The 19,962-nt window shown below is 43.4% G+C and overlaps 1 protein-coding gene across 1 annotated transcript in view; it reads left to right on the top strand.

Annotated features, from left to right (window-relative positions):
- Positions 1-18,616, top strand: part of LOC126249092 (uncharacterized) — a 78,974-nt gene extending 60,358 nt beyond the window's left edge. The window contains exon 5 of the mRNA XM_049950743.1: positions 18,563-18,616. Coding sequence (XP_049806700.1) covers positions 18,563-18,616 — 54 coding nt within the window. The remainder of the gene's footprint in view (positions 1-18,562) is intronic.
- Positions 18,617-19,962: the final 1,346 nt, after the last annotated feature.

Genomic DNA, 19,962 nt, shown 5'->3' with positions numbered 1-19,962 from the left:
TGAACCAAATACGGGTTCGAGTCCTGGTCGGGCACAAATTTACACTGTCGTCATTCCATTCTACGGTTGATTGTTGTCCATATTCGCAATGGTGAAAACATTTGATGTATTTCATAACGACTGTAGTCACCGCAGTGCCTGCTCCTTTGGACAAGCATGCATGTCCAAAGGAACTTTGCATCGTAATTGAGAATAACAGGGGTCAGGGATTTTCTCTGCCTCGTGATGGCTGGGTGTTGTGTGCTGTCCTTAGGTTAGTTAGGTTTAAGTAGTTCTAAGTTCTAGGGGACTTATGACCACAGCAGTTGAGTCCCATAGTGCTCAGAGCCATTTTTTTGAGAATAACACAGGCACTGTAATATCGTATTCAATTAAAATGTCTCCCCTGTACAGGAATATTCATAACGGATGTACGAATGCAGGTTGTGGGCACATGGGTGACGACATGTAGAAGTTTGGGTCTGGCAGTGAAGAGTTCTCGGATAGCCAAATGGTAAGGCGACCGCTCGCGATGAGCGGGAGATCCGAGTCGGAGTCCCGGTCCGGCACAAAATTCCATTGTCGCCATTCCGTTATACAGATGATGTATTCCCAACTGAGAATATATGTGACGAAGTGCGGCTGCTGTGGCGAACCATAGCCGCTAGAGACGGGGCAAGTGAAAGAGAAAGGCGCTGGGCGGTGTGGCGGGAACTCGGGTAGCTTCACCGGCTGGGTGACTGACGTCGGGGAGGAAGCTGCCAAACAACATCCAGTTTGACACGACAGAGTTAGTCTTACTTAAATCCCGCGAAAAGTCAGATGTCTTGGAGAGAAAGGTAGCAGAGTTCACTTTGAAGAAGCGCATTTCCATGTTGAGAAGAGTATAGGTCATTCCCATCCTTTGTCCAAACCAAACACTGGAGAACAGAGGATGTTTCGTTTATAAGGAATTTGAATATCTTATAGCGTAATTGCAACACAAAAGAGTTTCGATTTGGTGTATGTAGAGGCAAAATGAATGTATAAAGATATGTAGCTCTCGATTGTTACCTAAGTTCATAACGTCGCGTCCTCGTCGGCCACGTGCTCAGTGAGGCACAGTGCCTCAGAGGAGTGATCAAAAACTGGCGGGTGCGCATTTGCGACTTGCACTTTCGACGCCTCCTCACTATTAATGGTAAGCGAGCACGTATGTTACAAGGACCTCTGTAACGGCTTGGCTGTTACCAGTACTACGTTCAGAAACGGTTCCTCTTTCCATGACAATCACGGCAAAAGCTCCGACCCTGGCTTTGTAAGCAGTGTTACTCGTTCACAGTGCGGCGAAACACACTCCACACATATAGATTCCGGTGAAGGAAGAGTGGGTCCTGTCGTGTTTGAGCATAGGGAAATGCCTCCTAGCGGAAGGGAGACGACCTCCAGGAACGAAATCTTTTGATTACCTGCTTGACCATTATTCACACTAAATTATTGCAGGGGTCTTCAACTTGCAAGAGGCTTCACCTTTAAAAACCATAAGAGGGTACTGATTTTCATATGAGAGGTGACGACTGTCAAAGATATTAGTTTTATTTTTCTCTCTCCTTCCTTTCTGAAGGTCTCGTATGTGGTGTACGCACCGTGCTGTCGCAGGCAAGAGAAAGCACGGCTGCAGAGACGGTACACGTGCCTGTGAAGGTCACAGACGGCGTACAATCTACCGAGGCAAAACTGGTTACGGGCTATCTTCGGAACGAGACATTTACGCAATGTCTGCCATTCCTGAGAGTGAAAATGTCTCCGAGGGGAAGTCTGGTTTTAAACAAGCTGTGAGCTACATCGAGCAGATATTAGCTGCCCATTAATTAAGAGATCAACAGAGAAATTAATCACGGTTCAGTGTTCAACTCTTTAAGGATCTTGTAACGATTGCACTCTCTGCCCAAGGCAAAACCGGGACATCCCGTCATGTACTTGCTCCATGTCTTTCGTCCGGACTCCGGATATGCGAATAACGGAACAACACTGGTTTTCGCCTCGCCTGGCCCGCCCGCTCTGCACAAATCCAACGGCCCTCCTCCCCCTCTCCCTCCCCTCCCCACTCTCTCTCTCTCTCTCTTTCTGACCTTCTCTCTTTTTTTAGCACAAAATTAACAATTCCGAGAACGCTTACGTGATACAGTTAACATGATACAGTACGTGGAAAATAATCTGATATTTCAGTATAATCTCTCCTTCTTTATTGATTTCTTATTGATTATTACTTTCTATAGTTTCGCTGGTTGGAAAATTAGTAATCGGGCACTTATAAGTAGCCAGTTATGGAGGGAGGACTTACACCCAAGGTATTTGCGACAGTAACTAGGGATCTGGCACTGAGACTACAACGCGTGCCTTATCTTTTCTCGCACACTGTTCTAGATTGCTGGCTACCCAAAATGCAACACCCTGAAGGAAATACCCAAATCAGTTGAAATTTGCTGCATGCGTTTGCGCCGACGAGAGATGCACGTGATTAGCTTTTCAGCGCAGACGTACATCGCGAGCGCCAGTAGCGCCACATGCAACAACTATATAAAGGGGGAACAGACGCCCAGGTGGACGTCATAGGATTGTTCTTTCGTGCTGTTGTTTTACTTGAGCAGCTCCAGTTTGCCTCGTAGAAGACATCTAGCGTCCTTCGAGCACGTCCTGGAGTTCGTCCCAGGAAGACGAGTTGCCTATAGTGATTGCGGATTATCCTTCAGAGAAATCAGTGACTGTGTCTGTTGAATCGTGCCTAGTCGTCAAATGCGCGGTGTCTGGGAAACCTGCTTTCTCGGATCGCTAGACAACATTCAAACAAATCGTATTAATGAGTTTTATTACAAAAGGAGAAAAATACAATACTTAACTTTGTGTTAAAAATATGTGTCGCAAGCAAAGGACAATAGACAAAGTAATCAATGTTCTTCAGTATAACAATTCCTAGATTGAGCTACGTAAAACGTACGAGGAAAGTAATGAGCTTTGACGCTTCTATCTAGTTGCTAGTCTTCAAGCTGCTGTAGAACTGGGCCGCGGTCTGTTTTTTTTTTTCTTCTTTATTGTTATTTTCAAACCCGTACAAACAGGCAGGCTGTCAGCAGCATGTTACGCCGCCCTTCAGCCATAGAGTAGATAAATAAAAAACAGAAAGAATACACAGATGTGACATAACGGTGGGTAATAAAACAGTAGACACATAAAGACAAACACGGAGCCGTTCACACTCGACGACAATCCACACTACAAACTGTTGTCACGACGCACTAACACTGAAGATGGCGATGGCACAGGTGAACGATGGAGTGCGACGGTGAACACTGAACACTAAACACGACGGCACACACGAGACACTGATGGCGACGATCTCCGGCGCGCAAATGGCCACTTAGCGTGTGCGAGTCCGGGGACCTGCCGAGAGGGGAAGAAGGGTGAGGTGGGGGAGAGGGGAGAACAAAGATGCCAATGGCTGAGGAGATGGGGGGAGGAGGAGAGAGACAGGGGAGGGGAAGCCCGGGGGAGGAGTGGGGAGAAATGGAGGAGGAAGGGAAGAGGGAGAGAAGAGGGAGAGAAGGGTGGGAGGGTGCCCAAAGGAGCAAACACAGGAAGAGGGAGAGAGGATCAAAGTTGGTAGGAGGGGTAGATGGAGGGGAGGAGGGCATCCTCAGGGAGAGGGAGCTGGCGGAAGCCACCTTGGGAGAGGGTAAGGAGGGTGGAGAGATGGTGACCGGGTGGGACGTGGGAATACAGGCGCGGCAGCGGGCGGGGGCGGGAGAGGATGGGCGAGACGAGCGGGTGAGGAGGGTCGAGTTTGCGGGAGGTGTACAGGATCCGTATCCTTTCAAGGAAAAGGAGGAGGTGGGGGAACGGAATGAGATCGTACAGGATTAGCGTGGGGGATGGGAGACGGATGCGATAGGCGAGGCGGAGAGCATGGCGTTCAAGGATTTGAAGGGATTTATAAAAGGTAGGGGGGCGGAGATCCAGGCAGGATGGGCGTAACAAAGGATAGGGCAGATGAGGGATTTATAGGTGTGGAGGATGGTGGAGGGGTCCAGACCCCACGTACGGCCGGAAAAGAGCTTGAGGAGATGGAGTCAGGAGCGTGCCTCGGCTTGGATTGTCCAGAGATGGGGGGGTCCAGGAGAGTCGACGATCGAGGGTGACGCCAAGCTACTTAAGGGTGGGGGTGAGGGCGATAGGACGGCCATAGATGGTGAGATAGAAATCAAGGAGGCGGAAGGAAGGGGTGGTTTTGCCTACAATGATCGCCTGGGTTTTGGAGGGATTGACCTTGAGCAACCACTGGTTGCACCAAGCGCTGAACCGGTCAAGATGGGATTGGAGAAGGTATTGGGAGCGCTGCAGGGTGGGGGCAAGGGCAAGGAAGACGGTGTCATCGGCAAACTGGAGAAGGTGGACGGGGGGTGACGGCGGCGGGCCGCGGTCTGTCGAGTGCGGCGCTTATGTTCTCTTCACATCGAGGCCGCCGCTGTCGCGTTGTCGTCCTGGAGAGGGGTCAGACAGTGTGCGATTGGCTGACGTCTTCTCACAGCCCTCTCTCCTCTTTCGTTCCCGACTGCCGTGCCGGCGCTTGACTTCACGCAGTGACATTCCTCTCCCCCAAAGTGACTCACCGTCGTCGTATAGGGAGTACGACAACGGTGAGGAAGGCAGGAATGTGGATGCTCCGTGTCCTTTTCAAAGGAATTTTCTCGTGGTTCTCCGTAAACGAATTAGGAAACCCACGGGAAATATAAACCTGGATGACCGGGCCTGCATTTGAGGCCCAGTCCTGCCGAATACGAGACCTCGTCTTTTCGTCACCTGAGAGAAGTTTAACGTGGGTGTGGCCCTTCACATCCTCTCGAATCCGATCTTTCCTTCTTAATGTGTCATATAAGCTTATTTATCCTACAAAAAAGTCACGAAATTTATATTCGGGGTTTACTACGTGCACGTCGTAAGATAAAAAGTGAATAAAATCGAAATCAGAAACACAAACACTTTACATACGATGTGATCAGAAGGTAATAGATCTGTCGACATAGACTGGAGAATATGATAATTTGGGTGCAAAGATATACGTCGCTGTCGACGTATGACACACGTCATCAATCTTGAAACAAATAAATCGAAGCTGCGTCGATTGCAAGAATTATTATTTCACTTATTATTTCACTGTTGCATTTGGCATTTGGCCATTGGAATGCAGCCGTCCATTTCATCGATTAATATTAAACAGATGGCAGAGATTTAGCTAAGCTAACGATGCGGTTTGAGGGCCTTCATTCCTAGGAGTTATCTTCGCTCATACAGAGTGTTGACAGCATAAGCTTACAGTAGCTATAAATAAAATAAAATATATTCTACTTAAAGGCAAACTGTGAGAGAGTTCACATTAAACCTAGATGGTGCCTCCATTCGAAGAAGTGAGAAGTGCATATATTTGGGTGTCATTCTTGACAAAAACGGAATTTTTTTAGCAGGTATCACGGAGATTAGAGATTTACAAAAATTATGCAGGAAACTGTCACGCTATTTAACCATACATACCTGTTACGAATAAACACAGTCCGCGCAAAAAATTCAGACTCAGATTTTATTTTTGCCATGTAAGAGGTGTCAGCGTATCAACTACGGTGGCAGAAGGGGAACAAGGCAGATTTGGGCTCAAAATATGCAAGTTGAGCAAGGTTATTTCCGGTAACACGTCACAGCTGAAGTAGTTGTGCTTGTTATCTGAAAAGTCACAGATGAGGCACTTGCACGAGTCATCTTCAAGTACAGCCTATCGTTTATGGACTGGCTCATAAGTCACACTAGTAAATTTTTTTCGAAGCTATACAGGGTGGAAAGTGTTTAAACCGACAAACTCTGGGAGGTTGTAGGGGACATCAAAACAAACATTTTTCCCTAATGTCATTTTTTCCTATGAGGAGTATTTAAGCCGGTGGAGGCCGTATTACGCTCTTCAGTTGTTAGAGGCCGTATTACGATCTTCAGTTGTTAGAGGGCGTATTACGCTCTTCAATTGTAGGCAACTGCTGTCCACCAGTGTAGTAGTGCATTGTCTCTGTTTACTAATGGAGCGATACACATGGAGTGAGTACACTGACATGCTTGGTGCGTACTACGTAGTGCACCACAACGGGCGAGCTGCACAGCGGGTTTATCAACAACAATATCCTAATCGCCGTATCTCGCATCATACGACCTTTGCTGCTGTGTACCAACGTCTGCGCGAGATCGGGTCACTTAGCAGATTACCTGGACAGGGACGCCGTCGCACGGTAAGAACGCCGCAATTAGAGGAAGCTGTCTTGCAGCATGTGGAGCGGGATCCTTCAATCAACACTCGTGCAATTGCACATAACATGGGGACGAATCAGACGAATGTAAGAACAGTCCTTCGAGAGCAATTGTTACATCCATTTCACTTACAGCGTGTCCACAACCTGGAACCAGTTGATTATCCACCCAGAGCACAGTTTTCGCAGTGGTACCTGGGACACTGAAATGCATCCTACATTTCCACCCTCTGTGTTGTTTACCGATGAAGCAACGTTCGGTCGTGATGGAGTATTCAACATGCACAATTCGCATAACCCACATGCCACAGTTGCTAGCGCTCATCAAGTGCGGTTCTTCGTTAATGTGTGGGGACTGTTTAAGTGGGCTGTATCTGCTATCTAGGCCATTAAATGGCAGGCACTATTACAATTTTCTCGCCAGAGCATTGCCAGAGTTGCTGGAAAACGTCCCGCTCCTTACAAGATAACGCATGTGGTTCCAACATGACCGGGCGCCGGTACGTTTCAGTCGTCGTGTGCGTCGATTCCTGGACCGACGATTCCCAGAAACGTGGATTGGCGGAGATGGTCCTGTACCATGGCCTGCTCGATCCCCAGATATGTCCCCTCTGGACTTTTTTGTAGGTTTAAGTAATTTGTCACCAAAGAAATCTTCCTCTGCCGGTTTAAATACTCCTCATAGGAAATACTGACGTTAGGGAAAAATATTTGTTTTGATGTCCCCTACAACCTCCCGGAGTTCGTCGGTTTAAATACTTTTCACCCTGTATACCATTCACTATGGAATGTTGAAACGAATATATGCCATATTCTCTATAAATAAAAAACTAGTGTTTACTTATAAAATATAATTAACAAATTAGTAATACATAGTTGTCAAACATGAGATTTACTTTACATATTATTCTACAAACCCCTTAAACCATAAAATAAAACCAACTGCTATTTTATGTCCCAGTTCCTCACTATCACCAAGAGATGGCTGCACTGTTGAAAAAGTCAGTTGTTCGTTCCTTATACCACGAGTTTCGCAGTGTCAGCAACAGATGGTTGCACTGTTGTAAACGTACATTGTTCTATCTTTCTACCACAAATTTTGTGTTACTGGGTGTATCCTATTTAAAAATGATAACCAACATTACCATAATTAATCCTTCAAAGTGGTGACCTTCAAGTTTCGTATCTTATGAGGGCTGATCAATAAAGATTGAGACTGATTTTTTTCACACATACTTATTAATCCATTTTAACGTGTACAGAACCATTTTCAAAGTACTCCCCTCCTACTTGAATGCACTTTTTATAGCGTTTCTGCCAGTCCTCGAACACATGGTACAGGCCATTATTTGTCAGGTCTTGACACTCGCCTTACTTTTCTTGGACACTCCTACAAGTTGACAAATCGAATGCCCCTAAGCTTTGCCCTTAATGATGGAAATAAAAACATCACAGGGTGCAAGATTGGGGCTACAAGGTGGATGCAGTACACAGGTAATGTTGAACTGAGCCACAAACTGCATGACTTCATCTGCAGCTTGAGGCCTCCCATTGTCATGATGAAGTCTCCCACCAGTCCGAGAACGTTCTGGTCGTTTCCTTGCAATGTACATCCTGAGTTTAGCCTGTACTGACGTGTAGTATGCTGCTGTAACAGTAGTGTGAGGCGGAACTGCATGTTGGTAAATCATTCCGTGACTGTAAAAAAATGAAAAAACCATCACTTTCCCTGCAGGTGGAAAGACTTTCACCATTTTTGATGTTGGAAACCCTGGCGATTTCGACACCGTGTTGGTTCATTTTCCTTCAGGATCATAATAATGCAGCCAAGGCTCATCACCAGTGATAATCGATTCCAGAAACGCATGTCCTCCATCAGCAAAGAGATGCAGTAGCCCACGCCTGGTCTCCATTAGCATAGCCTTTTGTTCGGGAGTCAACAGACGGAACACCAACACGGGTCGTATGGAGGTGATCATGCTTAACCATAAAGATACTGCCATGTGGTACTCTCGACGCTTCACTAAGGTTACCTAGTGTTATCCGCCGATCCTCTCAGACAATCAGCATCTGTCTTGATAGTGACTTTAGTCACACCAGGCCCACTTTGCTTAACGCAGACAAGGCAGCCTTCTTTCAAGTTCTTGAACCACCTAAACACTGTTCACTGTTGCATGAGGTAGTAAATCTTCACCGTACGCTTACTGCAGCTTTTTCATGAGTTCCAGTGGCTGTGTGGTTGTATGCGAAATGCAAAGAGCGTCCACAGAATAGAACATTACTACTAACCCGCCGAAACGAGAATGCTGCCGGCTATGGACATTATACATAAAAACTAGCTCTTAGCAAATGTCCATGTTACTGACAGGAAACTATCACAGAAGTTACAGGAAAAAATGTCTCAGTCTTTGTTGATCAGCCCTTGTAATTAACACTATTAGCAGCAAGGGTTTGGACGTTTTTCCGTAAGCACTCCACCAGCCATTGCTTTTTTGTACGAGACTGTGCAGCAAATAAACTTCTGCTACGAGAAATACGTCCGCAGGTTCTTCTGGGTTGTTTTGCACTACCTCTGCCGGTCCTTCTGTGTCAAACACATTGGTAACGTTTCCTGGAGGAAACACCCAAGTAGTTTCCTTCAAGCGTAGGCAGAAGAGGCGCAATGCACTTAACACGATGTTTTTTCCATGGCTGATATGGGACCAGCTGCATTCCACACTGTATCGTCAACTCAGGCACACAGTATTTGTCTGCGACCACCAACAGCTGTGGATCACAGTCCTGGTACATAAACAGCACCTTCGGCTCGCCGTCTGGAATGACGATGTGACCACGTCATAATGTGTTTAAATCTATGGCATAATCTATCCACCTCGTGTAACTAATTACATTTTTAGATCGATTTTCACCCAAACACTCTTATTTCAATATGATTTCGTGACATATTCCACAAAATATAGGAAACAATTAGTCCTCTAGTGAATTGTGAGTGTGACAGTGTAATATCCTCCAATCACATAACGAGATTTTTATTAGGAGTGTCATTATGTATTCAAATTTTAACACCCATAACCAGAAGTGACGTCATGATCACGTGATAATACATACATTACGGTTTGTAAGGCTCAAGATATAATTGCTGTCATCTGTCTGCAACCTATGCAATACTTCCTGGCAGTCTTTAGTATTCTCAGCAGGTATACAGCTATAATGATGGAAAAATGGCGGTAAATATTACAATAATTTTTGAGGCAAGGGACATTGAGATTATAGCGTCGGTTAAATACTACAAGTTAATGATATCGTCGCATATTCTGCAAAATGGCAATAACAAATACATGCCAATTCCACATTAAACGAATAATACGCTGCAACAAATATGTACCAAGTACACATTATCCCTACACTATCAGTCTTGTGTGATGTCGTTATAAGACTGCGCCTAGTATACTGGTAAATAAACGATGAAGAAAAAATCCAGTCATAACATATTACTAAATTTATAGTGTGGAAAAAATCCCAGCATAAGATGGGAACAAGACAGACAAGCACTTTAAAACAAATTAAAACAGGACATTTTTTTAATGTTGCTGCCGCCAATTGATTGTAATAGTTTTTATTTTATCGTCACACGATCCCGATCTCGACGCTAGGCCATTTTCAAGTATAAAATATTGTCTATATGTCAAAAGACATCAGATGGTATGAAATACAAGTCCTTGTCGAAAAAGCATATCTGGTCATACGCGCCAGATCTGTCTTTAGCAAAAGTTAGAACATCTCCAAAACGCCTAAATATATTTCAGACTTTCATTTCTGGACTCTGTATCACAGCTTTTATACGAAACTGTTAACCAATAAACAAGTATGTGCCACACTATTGTTGTTATTGCGAGAAATACGCAGTGGGAGCTGTTTATCTGTGCAGATTACTTTATAACAAGTGATGAGAAAATTAAATGGTTATCATCTCTACTGGATGTGGATCCTGTCGAAATAATTAACATGCAAAATCATGATTATCGAGCATTCAGAAAACTTGAGAAATATATCAACATTCCTGAAGAGTGTACCCTCCACTGTCCGGGGTAGGTTCGGAATAAGGTTCAGAAGTGGATCCACCAGCATTACGTCCAGGATTCCGTTAGGGGTGGATCCACCTACATTAAGTCTAGGATAGTGTCCTAGGGGGTGCCACCCACGGTAGCTCACGGCGTACAGTGTAGAGACCCCCGTGAGAAACCGGCACAAAAAATAGCATCATTGAGCTATGCTGTGGTGAACACGTCATATGGTGGACATGAAACGCACGCAACAATCCTTTCGTAGAGCACAAATGACAAATCCTCCCTAGACACTAATTTTACATAAGACAATTGGTCCACCCTCCTAATATGCTCCTTTTTACGTTGTATCCTACCAGTGTGCCTATTTTACGGGTTATCCTACCAATTTACTGACAATTGTACGGCCTACCCTGCCATTTGTCAATTTTATGGCCTATCCTACAAATTTATTATGAGCTGTGTTACCAGTTCACACATTTTACGACCTGTCCAACCGATTTCAGTATTTGACGCCACCATTTTGTAACATTATAAATGCCAAATATCTAATAACTGCAAGAATAATATTTAGAAGCTAACTCATGTTTCGTAATGAATATTTTTGGGTCTTCCAAGTATTGCCATTTAAAGCTGTATGTTTGTTTATTTCAGCTCCTCCTAGACCTGTTAAAAGTTTTTGTTACTAAGGTAAGTAGTCAGCACACATTGCCTACCTATACTGTTCATCAGGGATACGAGACGTAACTTTAGACATCTCTTCAATATGATGCTAGAATTAATAACAATAGACAGCTGCCTGTACCCGATACCCATACAGCTCACTGAGTATAGAAAAATTCCAATCATTTAATATGTGCACTGATGTACACATCCCATCTGGAAAATTAAATTCCTTTTTGCTCTTCTGTATGTCCTATTTTATTTTACACGTTTAATGTGTTTCTGTCAGGTACCTAGTGTCATCTCTCTATGCCGATCAGGTCCCACATAAAAAACGTATGATCTGTTGCCGTAATATTACATACTTATTAAATACTGGTGTCTCATCGACTTCCGATCAGGTTACTCACATGCACAGCCAAGTGGCGGTGGCAATTTTTACGGCCTATCCTATCAGTTTCCGGATTTGTAGCCAGCTGGTGTTAGAATACTATATTAAGACCCAGTAACGAGTAAGGCGTAACAAAGAACGAGAAAAAAGTTCTCTGAAACTCTGATGGGTAAATTTTTAGAGAACATATGTTTAAATTAGGTTCAACGATGTTATATCCCACTTCTATTAATCCAATCTGGAAAGGGTCTCAGGCTTACTAACAATTACCTCATTTGAACTGTGTTTCACATGTATTGTCTTTTAACACGTACTGAACTGCTAGAGTGGTCTCATGATTATTTTATAGCGTTACAACATGTTAATCATATGTATGAGTGATCATTGCATAATACCTTACGCCGAATGGCTGGAATGTAGTTGAAATGTTGAAGTGCATCACCAAGTGATAGTTTACAGAATTCAACCTAACAGTCAATATGTATGGGTGACAATGTTGAAGTGCATCATCAAGTGATTGTTTAAAGCACTCACCGTGTTACTCAATATAATTGAGTGCTACTGAAAAATACTGTGCAACAATGTAACCCACATTACAACTACGGATCACATATCCCGTATTAATGTGCACCAGTAGATGCATTTGAACAGATGATGTATGTGCCATAACGGACATTAGGTGTCTGCTGCTGAATCCTAAAATTGTACTGCATAAATAGAGTCCTACAGTATGTATCAACTACTAGATCACAAATAGCATTCTCAGTTAGAGATAAACCAAAAAACAAAACTGTAACATATTACCTTATGGTGTTTATATTCAATTTTGTAACTTGAAGTCAGAGTTTCCAGGTGTTAAAGGAAAAAAATGATACTTTATGAACAGCTTTTATTCTTCAAAAACCACATCTTCATTACGCTTACATTGGTCATTGTCATAATTGATCTTGAGGAGTATTGACACATTTATTCAGTGTTTTGAGTTATCGGCAATCATGAGACTGCATGTTAACTATTTTGACAGGTTCCACACCTAGCAGAGATGATAACCAATTTATTTTCTTATTACCTGTTACTATAATGTAATCTGCACAGCTACACAGCTAGCACTGTGTGTTTCTCATAGTAAGTGACTACACTTTATCCATCCCCCACTTCTAATGGCAGCGATATCGTGACAACCAAGAGGTTGTCTTCCGCATTTTCTCTAGAAGGCTGCTGAATGCTGCATCCTGTGCTATTGTGAGAGAAACATCAGTGAGGACTTGCTTTCCATCTACGAGAATAGCAGCTGCTTGTTTCAGCCCAAAACTATTTACATTGTTTTTAAATATTTGCAGATCTACAAATACTGTCTTCAGTCAGAAACAATGATCATGACACAATCCAGTCCTTTAATGTCGTTGACTCCACAGTGAAGCATCAACTTTCACCGACCAATTTATTACGGCGCACTTCCCCTTCCCAATACCCAGAAAAAAAACTTCTGTTAACATAATGCTAACTGTCAAAGCTAACTAACCCCTATGTACGCTTGAAGGTATTGATTCTGGTGGGTGTGAGAGGTCATTCAACCTTCCACTCACCAACGCAGAGGTCCACTGGCGAGCTAAAGATAAGATCCAGTTTCCATCTCCTTGCAGCTACATACAGTAAGTCTCTTAACACACAGCTGGGGGCATGGTCAGGGAGTGTTCATAACTCGACATTGCCGTAAATATTCTCAATATTTAGAGAGACGTGTAATATAAAATTTTTTAGACCAAATGCCTACTGTGTCCTCTACTGGCTGCTCTAGAAAGAAGAAACATGCTACCGTTAGTCGTCTCAGTCACTTCCTATCGGGCGGCACCTGTAACCTCTGTGTGTGTGTGTGTGTGTGTGTGTGTGTGTGTGTGTGTGTGTGTTGGACTCTCTTTTATACGTGGCGCAGTCGCAAGTTGCGGCAAGCAGACCTTGATAGCATAGTGTTTGCACATTGGGCCCTGTTGACTGCTGATACCATGGTTCTCTTCGGTCAGGCACTGTGTAACAGAGACAGCTGCAGTGGCCAGCATCTGCCTAATTCATGGGTAACAAGCGACTCCGGCAGTGTCTTCCCAGCTGGCTACCAGATAAGTTGAGTGTCGGCGGAAGTGGCGGAGCGGTTCTAGGCGCTACAGTCTGGAACCGCGCGACCGCTACGGTCGCAGGTTAGAATCCTGCCTCGGGCATTGATGTGTGTGATGTCCTTAGGTTGGTTAGGTTTAAGTAATTCTAAGTTCTAGGGGACTGATGACCTAAGAAGTTGTCCCATAGTGCTCAGAGCCATTTGAACCATTTTTTGATAAGTTGAGTACTGATACTTACGTGTAGACTTCCATCTCCCCTTTTTAAATTTGTTTTAATGTGCTTGTGTGTCCTGCTCCCATCATATGCTGGAATTGTTTTTACAGTATAAATTTAGTGATTTGTAGTGACTGGATTTTTTCTCCATCGTTCATTTACCAGCATACCTGGGGCAGTCTTATAGCGACATCACACACACTGATAATGTACGGATAATGTGTGCTTGGTTCATATTTGCGGTTGTGCATTATTCGTTTAGTGTGGACTTGGGCACGTATTTGTTATTGCCACTTTGCATAAAATGCCACGATATCATTAACTTATAGTATTTAACCGCACATTATAATGTCAGTGTGCCTTACCTCATAAATTATGGGAATATTTATCGCCGTTTTTCCAACATTACAGTTATATACTTGCTGAGAATACTAATGACTGCAAGGGAGTATCACAGTGTGAGCAGAGGTTGCAGACACATGATATCAATTATATCTTGAGCCTTACAAACTGCAATGTATGTATTATAACGGGACCATGACGTCACTTCTGGTTATGAGTGACATAATGACACTAATATTAAAAACCGCGTTACATGATTGGAGGATATTACGCTTTCACACTCGCAATTCATCTAGAGGACCAAAATTTCCTATATTTTGCGGAATACGTCACGAAATCGTATTTACTTATATATCTTTGAATGTAAATGCGGGTATTTGGGTAAAATGCAAACAGTGGTGTGAAGTGGAGAAATTATGTCATTGTTTTTAACACAATATGATGTAGACACATGGCCATTGCAGATGGCGAGCCGAAGATATTGTTTTTGTAGAAGGATTGTCTTCCACAGTGTTGGTGGTGGTCACAGACAAATACTGTGTGCCTGAGTTGACGGTACAGTGCGGAATGCAGCTGGTCCTAGATCAGGCCTGGAAAAAGCATCATGTCAAGTGCACTGCGTGACTCCTGCCCCCGCTTGAAGGAAATTACTTGAGTATTTCCTCCAGGCAAACCTTACCAAGGTGATAGACACAGAAGGATTGGCGAAGTCAGTGCAAAACAACAGCGAAGAATTCTGCAGACGTGTTGCTGACAACAATAGTTTATTTGCTGCACAGTCTCATACTCAAAAGAAATTGGAGCTGGAGTGCTTACAGAAAAATGTCAAGTACTTCGCTGCTAATTGTGTTAATTATGATACGAAACTTGAAGATGGCCATTTTGAAACATTAAGTATGGTAATATTGGCACCGTTTTGAAATTATACACAACACAGCGCGAGGAGGGGATAGAATAACATTATCCGCCCCTTTGAAGAATTTGAAATGCAAAACATCTAATAACTCGAATGAACCAATTTTTTAAAACATATAGGTTTTTTCTCCTTACATAAATGTGTAGTCAGTATAGTTCAGACAGTCGGTGGGATAATGCTGATGGGATTATTGTACTTCATGTGTATATAAATCCCTGAATCAGCTACCTTACTTACTAAGTTACATAAATCATAAGTCTTTACAAATTCTTAACTCACATTAAATCACCAGATGGGATGGTAATAAGGCTAGGTGTCTATGTGCAAACATGTTGTATGTAGTTAGATGAATGTAATGCAGTCGAACTTCTGTTGTCTCTGGCCTTTAATTTATTAAAGTAATACGGACAATTTTTTGTGTGGAAATATTTAATTTGATGCCTCATTGTGCTTCCAAAGAGTGCGACGTCTTACATATAATACAACCTCTTTTTTTTTTGGAATTTCCATAGAGGTTTCGCATATTAAGAAAAGCTTGCATGTTGTGTGTATTTTAATAAGTTATACTGTCATTTCAGGAGCGAAAATACTGAGGTTAAAGCTCCATAGTGCTTCCAAGTGTGGTACCGTGCATATAACATAATAAACGATAAACAACTTTATATATTTCGAGAAATTGACCCTGTCATTGTCTTTGGAGATGTCACATCCCTGTCTGTTACCGTCTTTGGTCACAAGTCGGTGTGCAGTTTAAGGAACACACTGTAATAAAAAGAACCTTCTGCCTTCTTAAAAGAAACACCTTCTTTCCTCATAATATTGTGTTTGCTTGTCTTTTATATTGTGTGTGTCGCATATTTTTATTCGATGATTTTGTTATTTAATAGTTGATTTTAGGAAATGCAGTCTATGAAGCTCTAAAAGAGCCTTGGCATCATAGTTCAGATTGTAGACTTTATCGAAAATTGTTATTGTACATAACCTCCAGCAGGCCTGTCTCATTTGTAGTAATAGAAATAATTGTGAGTGGATTATATTTTTCTAGCGTACAACATGATGCTTTAGCTGTATCCCTGCTAAAAAGGTCCTTAGAGACAATTTAAATATGGAAATATTTAATTTGAGGATTTACCAAGACTTAAATCAAGAGTAGGCCTAATTAATTACATTCAGATTGTCAATCTCCTCGCTTGTTTGCCTGCTTTGCATAACATTTCTGCCATTATAAGCCAGGCCAGGCTACTTTTGCTACATCGATTCCCTAGACATAATCTCTAAAATGTCAACCCTTATTAGGCATCTAAATAAAATCTTAGTACTAACTCCAGAGTTTTAGGCACTAATTTGATAACTATGTATGTATGTCGAAATTAACATTATGATACTTGACATAAACATCGCACTACCTTTACATTGCAGGCAAATTTTTTCAAACATTTTATAATGTTGTGGCACTTGACAAGCATCATAAATGGTGAAAATTGTCAACTGTAATTAGGCATGGAAATAGCACTGAAAAACTTACTTTAGGGCTTTAGGCCTAATTTGACAACTGTGTGTGTCTGTGGAAATAACATTATGATAATCGCATAAAATCGCACTTTCTTGTGTGGCCAGTCATATTTTTGCAGACATTTTGTACTTGAAAAGAATATTGTGACATTTGAGAAGCATCATAGATTTGGAAAATAACTAATTTAAGGCTCTGTTGTGTCTGAAACCAAGTGTTGTGCATAGAACAAACAATTATTTTTATTTTTTTTACCAGTGGCAGACATCTGTTCACAGCAGTAAGAAACTCATGGTAGAAAGATCAAACAGTGTGCATTCCCAACAGTGCAGCCATCTGTTTGATCACATTGATTCACTGGGACATAAAACAACTGTTGATTTTATTTCCCACTTTTCAGGGATTGCAGAATAGTACTTAAAGTAAAACTCATATTTGACATCTATGTATTAATAATTTGTTAGTTGTGTTTTATCAGCATATGTTTGGTTTGAATTATTTAAAAAAGTGTATAGTTGTTCCAATATTCCACAGTGAATGAAATTTACCAGTACAACTATTGAGCCAGTCCACAGACGACTTTTGGAGGCCAGTAACACAATCAAAGTTAGTCATTTTTTCGCATTTCAGATACTTTGATGTATTTTGTGATAAATACACTCCTGGAAATGGAAAAAAGAACACATTGATACCGGTGTGTCAGACCCACCATACTTGCTCCGGACACTGCGAGAGGGCTGTACAAGCAATGATCACACGCACGGCACAGCGGACACACCAGGAACCGCGGTGTTGGCCGTCGAATGGCGCTAGCTGCGCAGCATTTGTGCACCGCCGCCGTCAGTGTCAGCCAGTTTGCCGTGGCATACGGAGCTCCATCGCAGTCTTTAACACTGGTAGCATGCCGCGACAGCGTGGACGTGAACCGTATGTGCAGTTGACGGACTTTGAGCGAGGGCGTATAGTGGGCATGCGGGAGGCCGGGTGGACGTACCGCCGAATTGCTCAACACGTGGGGCGTGAGGTCTCCACAGTACATCGATGTTGTCGCCAGTGGTCGGCGGAAGGTGCACGTGCCCGTCGACCTGGGACCGGACCGCAGCGACGCACGGATGCTCGCCAAGACCATAGGATCCTACGCAGTGCCGTAGGGGACCGCACCGCCACTTCCCAGCAAATTAGGGACACTGTTGCTCCTGGGGTATCGGCGAGGACCATTCGCAACCGTCTCCATGAAGCTGGGCTACGGTCCCGCTCACGCCCCAACATCGTGCAGCCCGCCTCCAGTGGTGTCGCGACAGGCGTGAATGGAGGGACGAATGGAGACGTGTCGTCTTCAGCGATGAGAGTCGCTTCTGCCTTGGTGCCAATGATGGTCGTACGCGTGTTTGGCGCCGTGCAGGTGAGCGCCACAATCAAGACTGCATACGATCGAGGCACACAGGGCCAACACCCGGCATCATGGTGTGGGGAGCGATCTCCTACACTGGCCGTACACCACTGGTGATCGTCGAGGGGACACTGAATAGTGCACGGTACATCCAAACCGTCATCGAACCCATCGTTCTACCATTCCTAGACCGGCAAGGGAACTTGCTGTTCCAACAGGACAATGCACGTCCGCATGTATCCCGTGCCACCCAACGTGCTCTAGAAGGTGTAAGTCAACTACCCTGGCCAGCAAGATCTCCGGATCTGTCCCCCATTGAGCATGTTTGGGACTGGATGAAGCGTCGTCTCACGCGGTCTGCACGTCCAGCACGAACGCTGGTCCAACTGAGGCGCCAGGTGGAAATGGCATGGCAAGCCGTTCCACAGGACTACATCCAGCATCTCTACGATCGTCTCCATGGGAGAATAGCAGCCTGCATTGCTGCGAAAGGTGGATATACACTGTACTAGTGCCGACATTGTGCATGCTCTGTTGCCTGTGTCTATGTGCCTGTGGTTCTGTCAGTGTGATCATGTGATGTATCTGACCCCAGGAATGTGTCAATAAAGTTTCCCCTTCCTGGGACAATGAATTCACGGTGTTCTTATTTCAATTTCCAGGAGTGTATATTGGATACTTTTGACCGGAGACCAGATGAGGTTATACAGAAGTAGTAATACTAGACTATGATTTGAAGAGAGGAGAGCGAGGTGTGTGACGTACTTTTTGTTAAATGATTAGGGTCATTGATCGACAAATACTTACTTTCAAATCTGTTTTCTGCTTTTTATTCTGGTTAGAGGCAGTGGCTGGTTCCTGCTGATGACACTACATTGTGACCCTTTAACTATGATGTACAGACTTTGAAGAGGAGGGGTGGTAGGGGGAGGGAAGGGGTATGGGGATGATCGTAACTGTAACTCATGCAAGTGCCTCATCTCTAAACTGATACCAGTGACTTTGGAGATAACAAGCACAACTGCATCAGCTCTAACATGACACTGGAAGTGATCTTGGTGATTTTGCGTTTTTTGAGTTGAGACCCACCCTTAAGCCCCAATGGTGGTGGCTTGAACTGTAAGTAGGCTGTTTAGGTTTTTTTATTGGTAACGCCACCTCAGTATGAAAATCACCGGCTGTGCCGTGTGCAGTCTGTGGCTGCTTTGCATTGTTGTAATACTTGCCATTGTAGTGTTAGGCAGCTGGCTGTGAACAGCGCGTAGCGCTGGGCAGTTGGAGGTGAGCCGCCAGCAGTGGTGGATGTGGGGAGAGAGATGGCGGAGTTTTGTAATTTGTCATGATATCAAGGTAAATACATTGTTTGTTCTCTATTAATATCTTTCATTTGCTAACTATCCCTATCAGTAGTTAGTGCCTTCCATAGTTTGAATCTTTTATTTAGCTGGCAGTAGTGGCGCTTGCTGTATTGCAGTAGTGGGAGTAACCAAGATTTTTGTGAGGTAAGTGATTTCTGAAAAGTACAGGTTAATGTTAGTCAGGGCCATTCTCTTGTAGAGAATTTTGAAAGTCAGATTGCGTTGCGTTAACAAAATATTGTGTGTCAGGTTAAGGACAGTCAGGTAAAATTGTTCAAAAGGGGACGTTTCAGAACTAACAATTGTAAACAACAGACATGTATTTGCTCAATCATTTGGGAACAGGCAGTGTTAAGTAGTGGATGTGTGAATGTAGTGTGTTAACGTTGCTGAGTCACAAACTGCAAATCAAACGTCCAAGACGTTCTCCAAAATGTTTCGAAGAAGAGAAAAGCGTATGCAAAATTTGTCCCACATACCTTGACTCCTGAACAAAAACAATGGTGTGTGGACATCTGCTGCAACTTGACTGAAATGCAAAATGGGGATAACTGAAGTGCTGTGGGCAAAAACATGGTAACCCACACAAATCAAGTTCCAAGATAATTGAACTTTTCTTGTCCTGAAATGTGAATCATATATAGTAAGCTGGAATATTCAGAGAGATAATAATTTCAAGTAGAGAAGTAATTTATCAAATTAGA

This window comes from Schistocerca nitens, chromosome 3, assembly GCF_023898315.1.
Source record: "Schistocerca nitens isolate TAMUIC-IGC-003100 chromosome 3, iqSchNite1.1, whole genome shotgun sequence".
NCBI lineage: Eukaryota > Metazoa > Arthropoda > Insecta > Orthoptera > Acrididae > Schistocerca > Schistocerca nitens.
The sequence above is the reverse complement of the archived record's forward strand: the minus strand, read 5'-3'. Positions and strand labels throughout refer to the sequence as shown.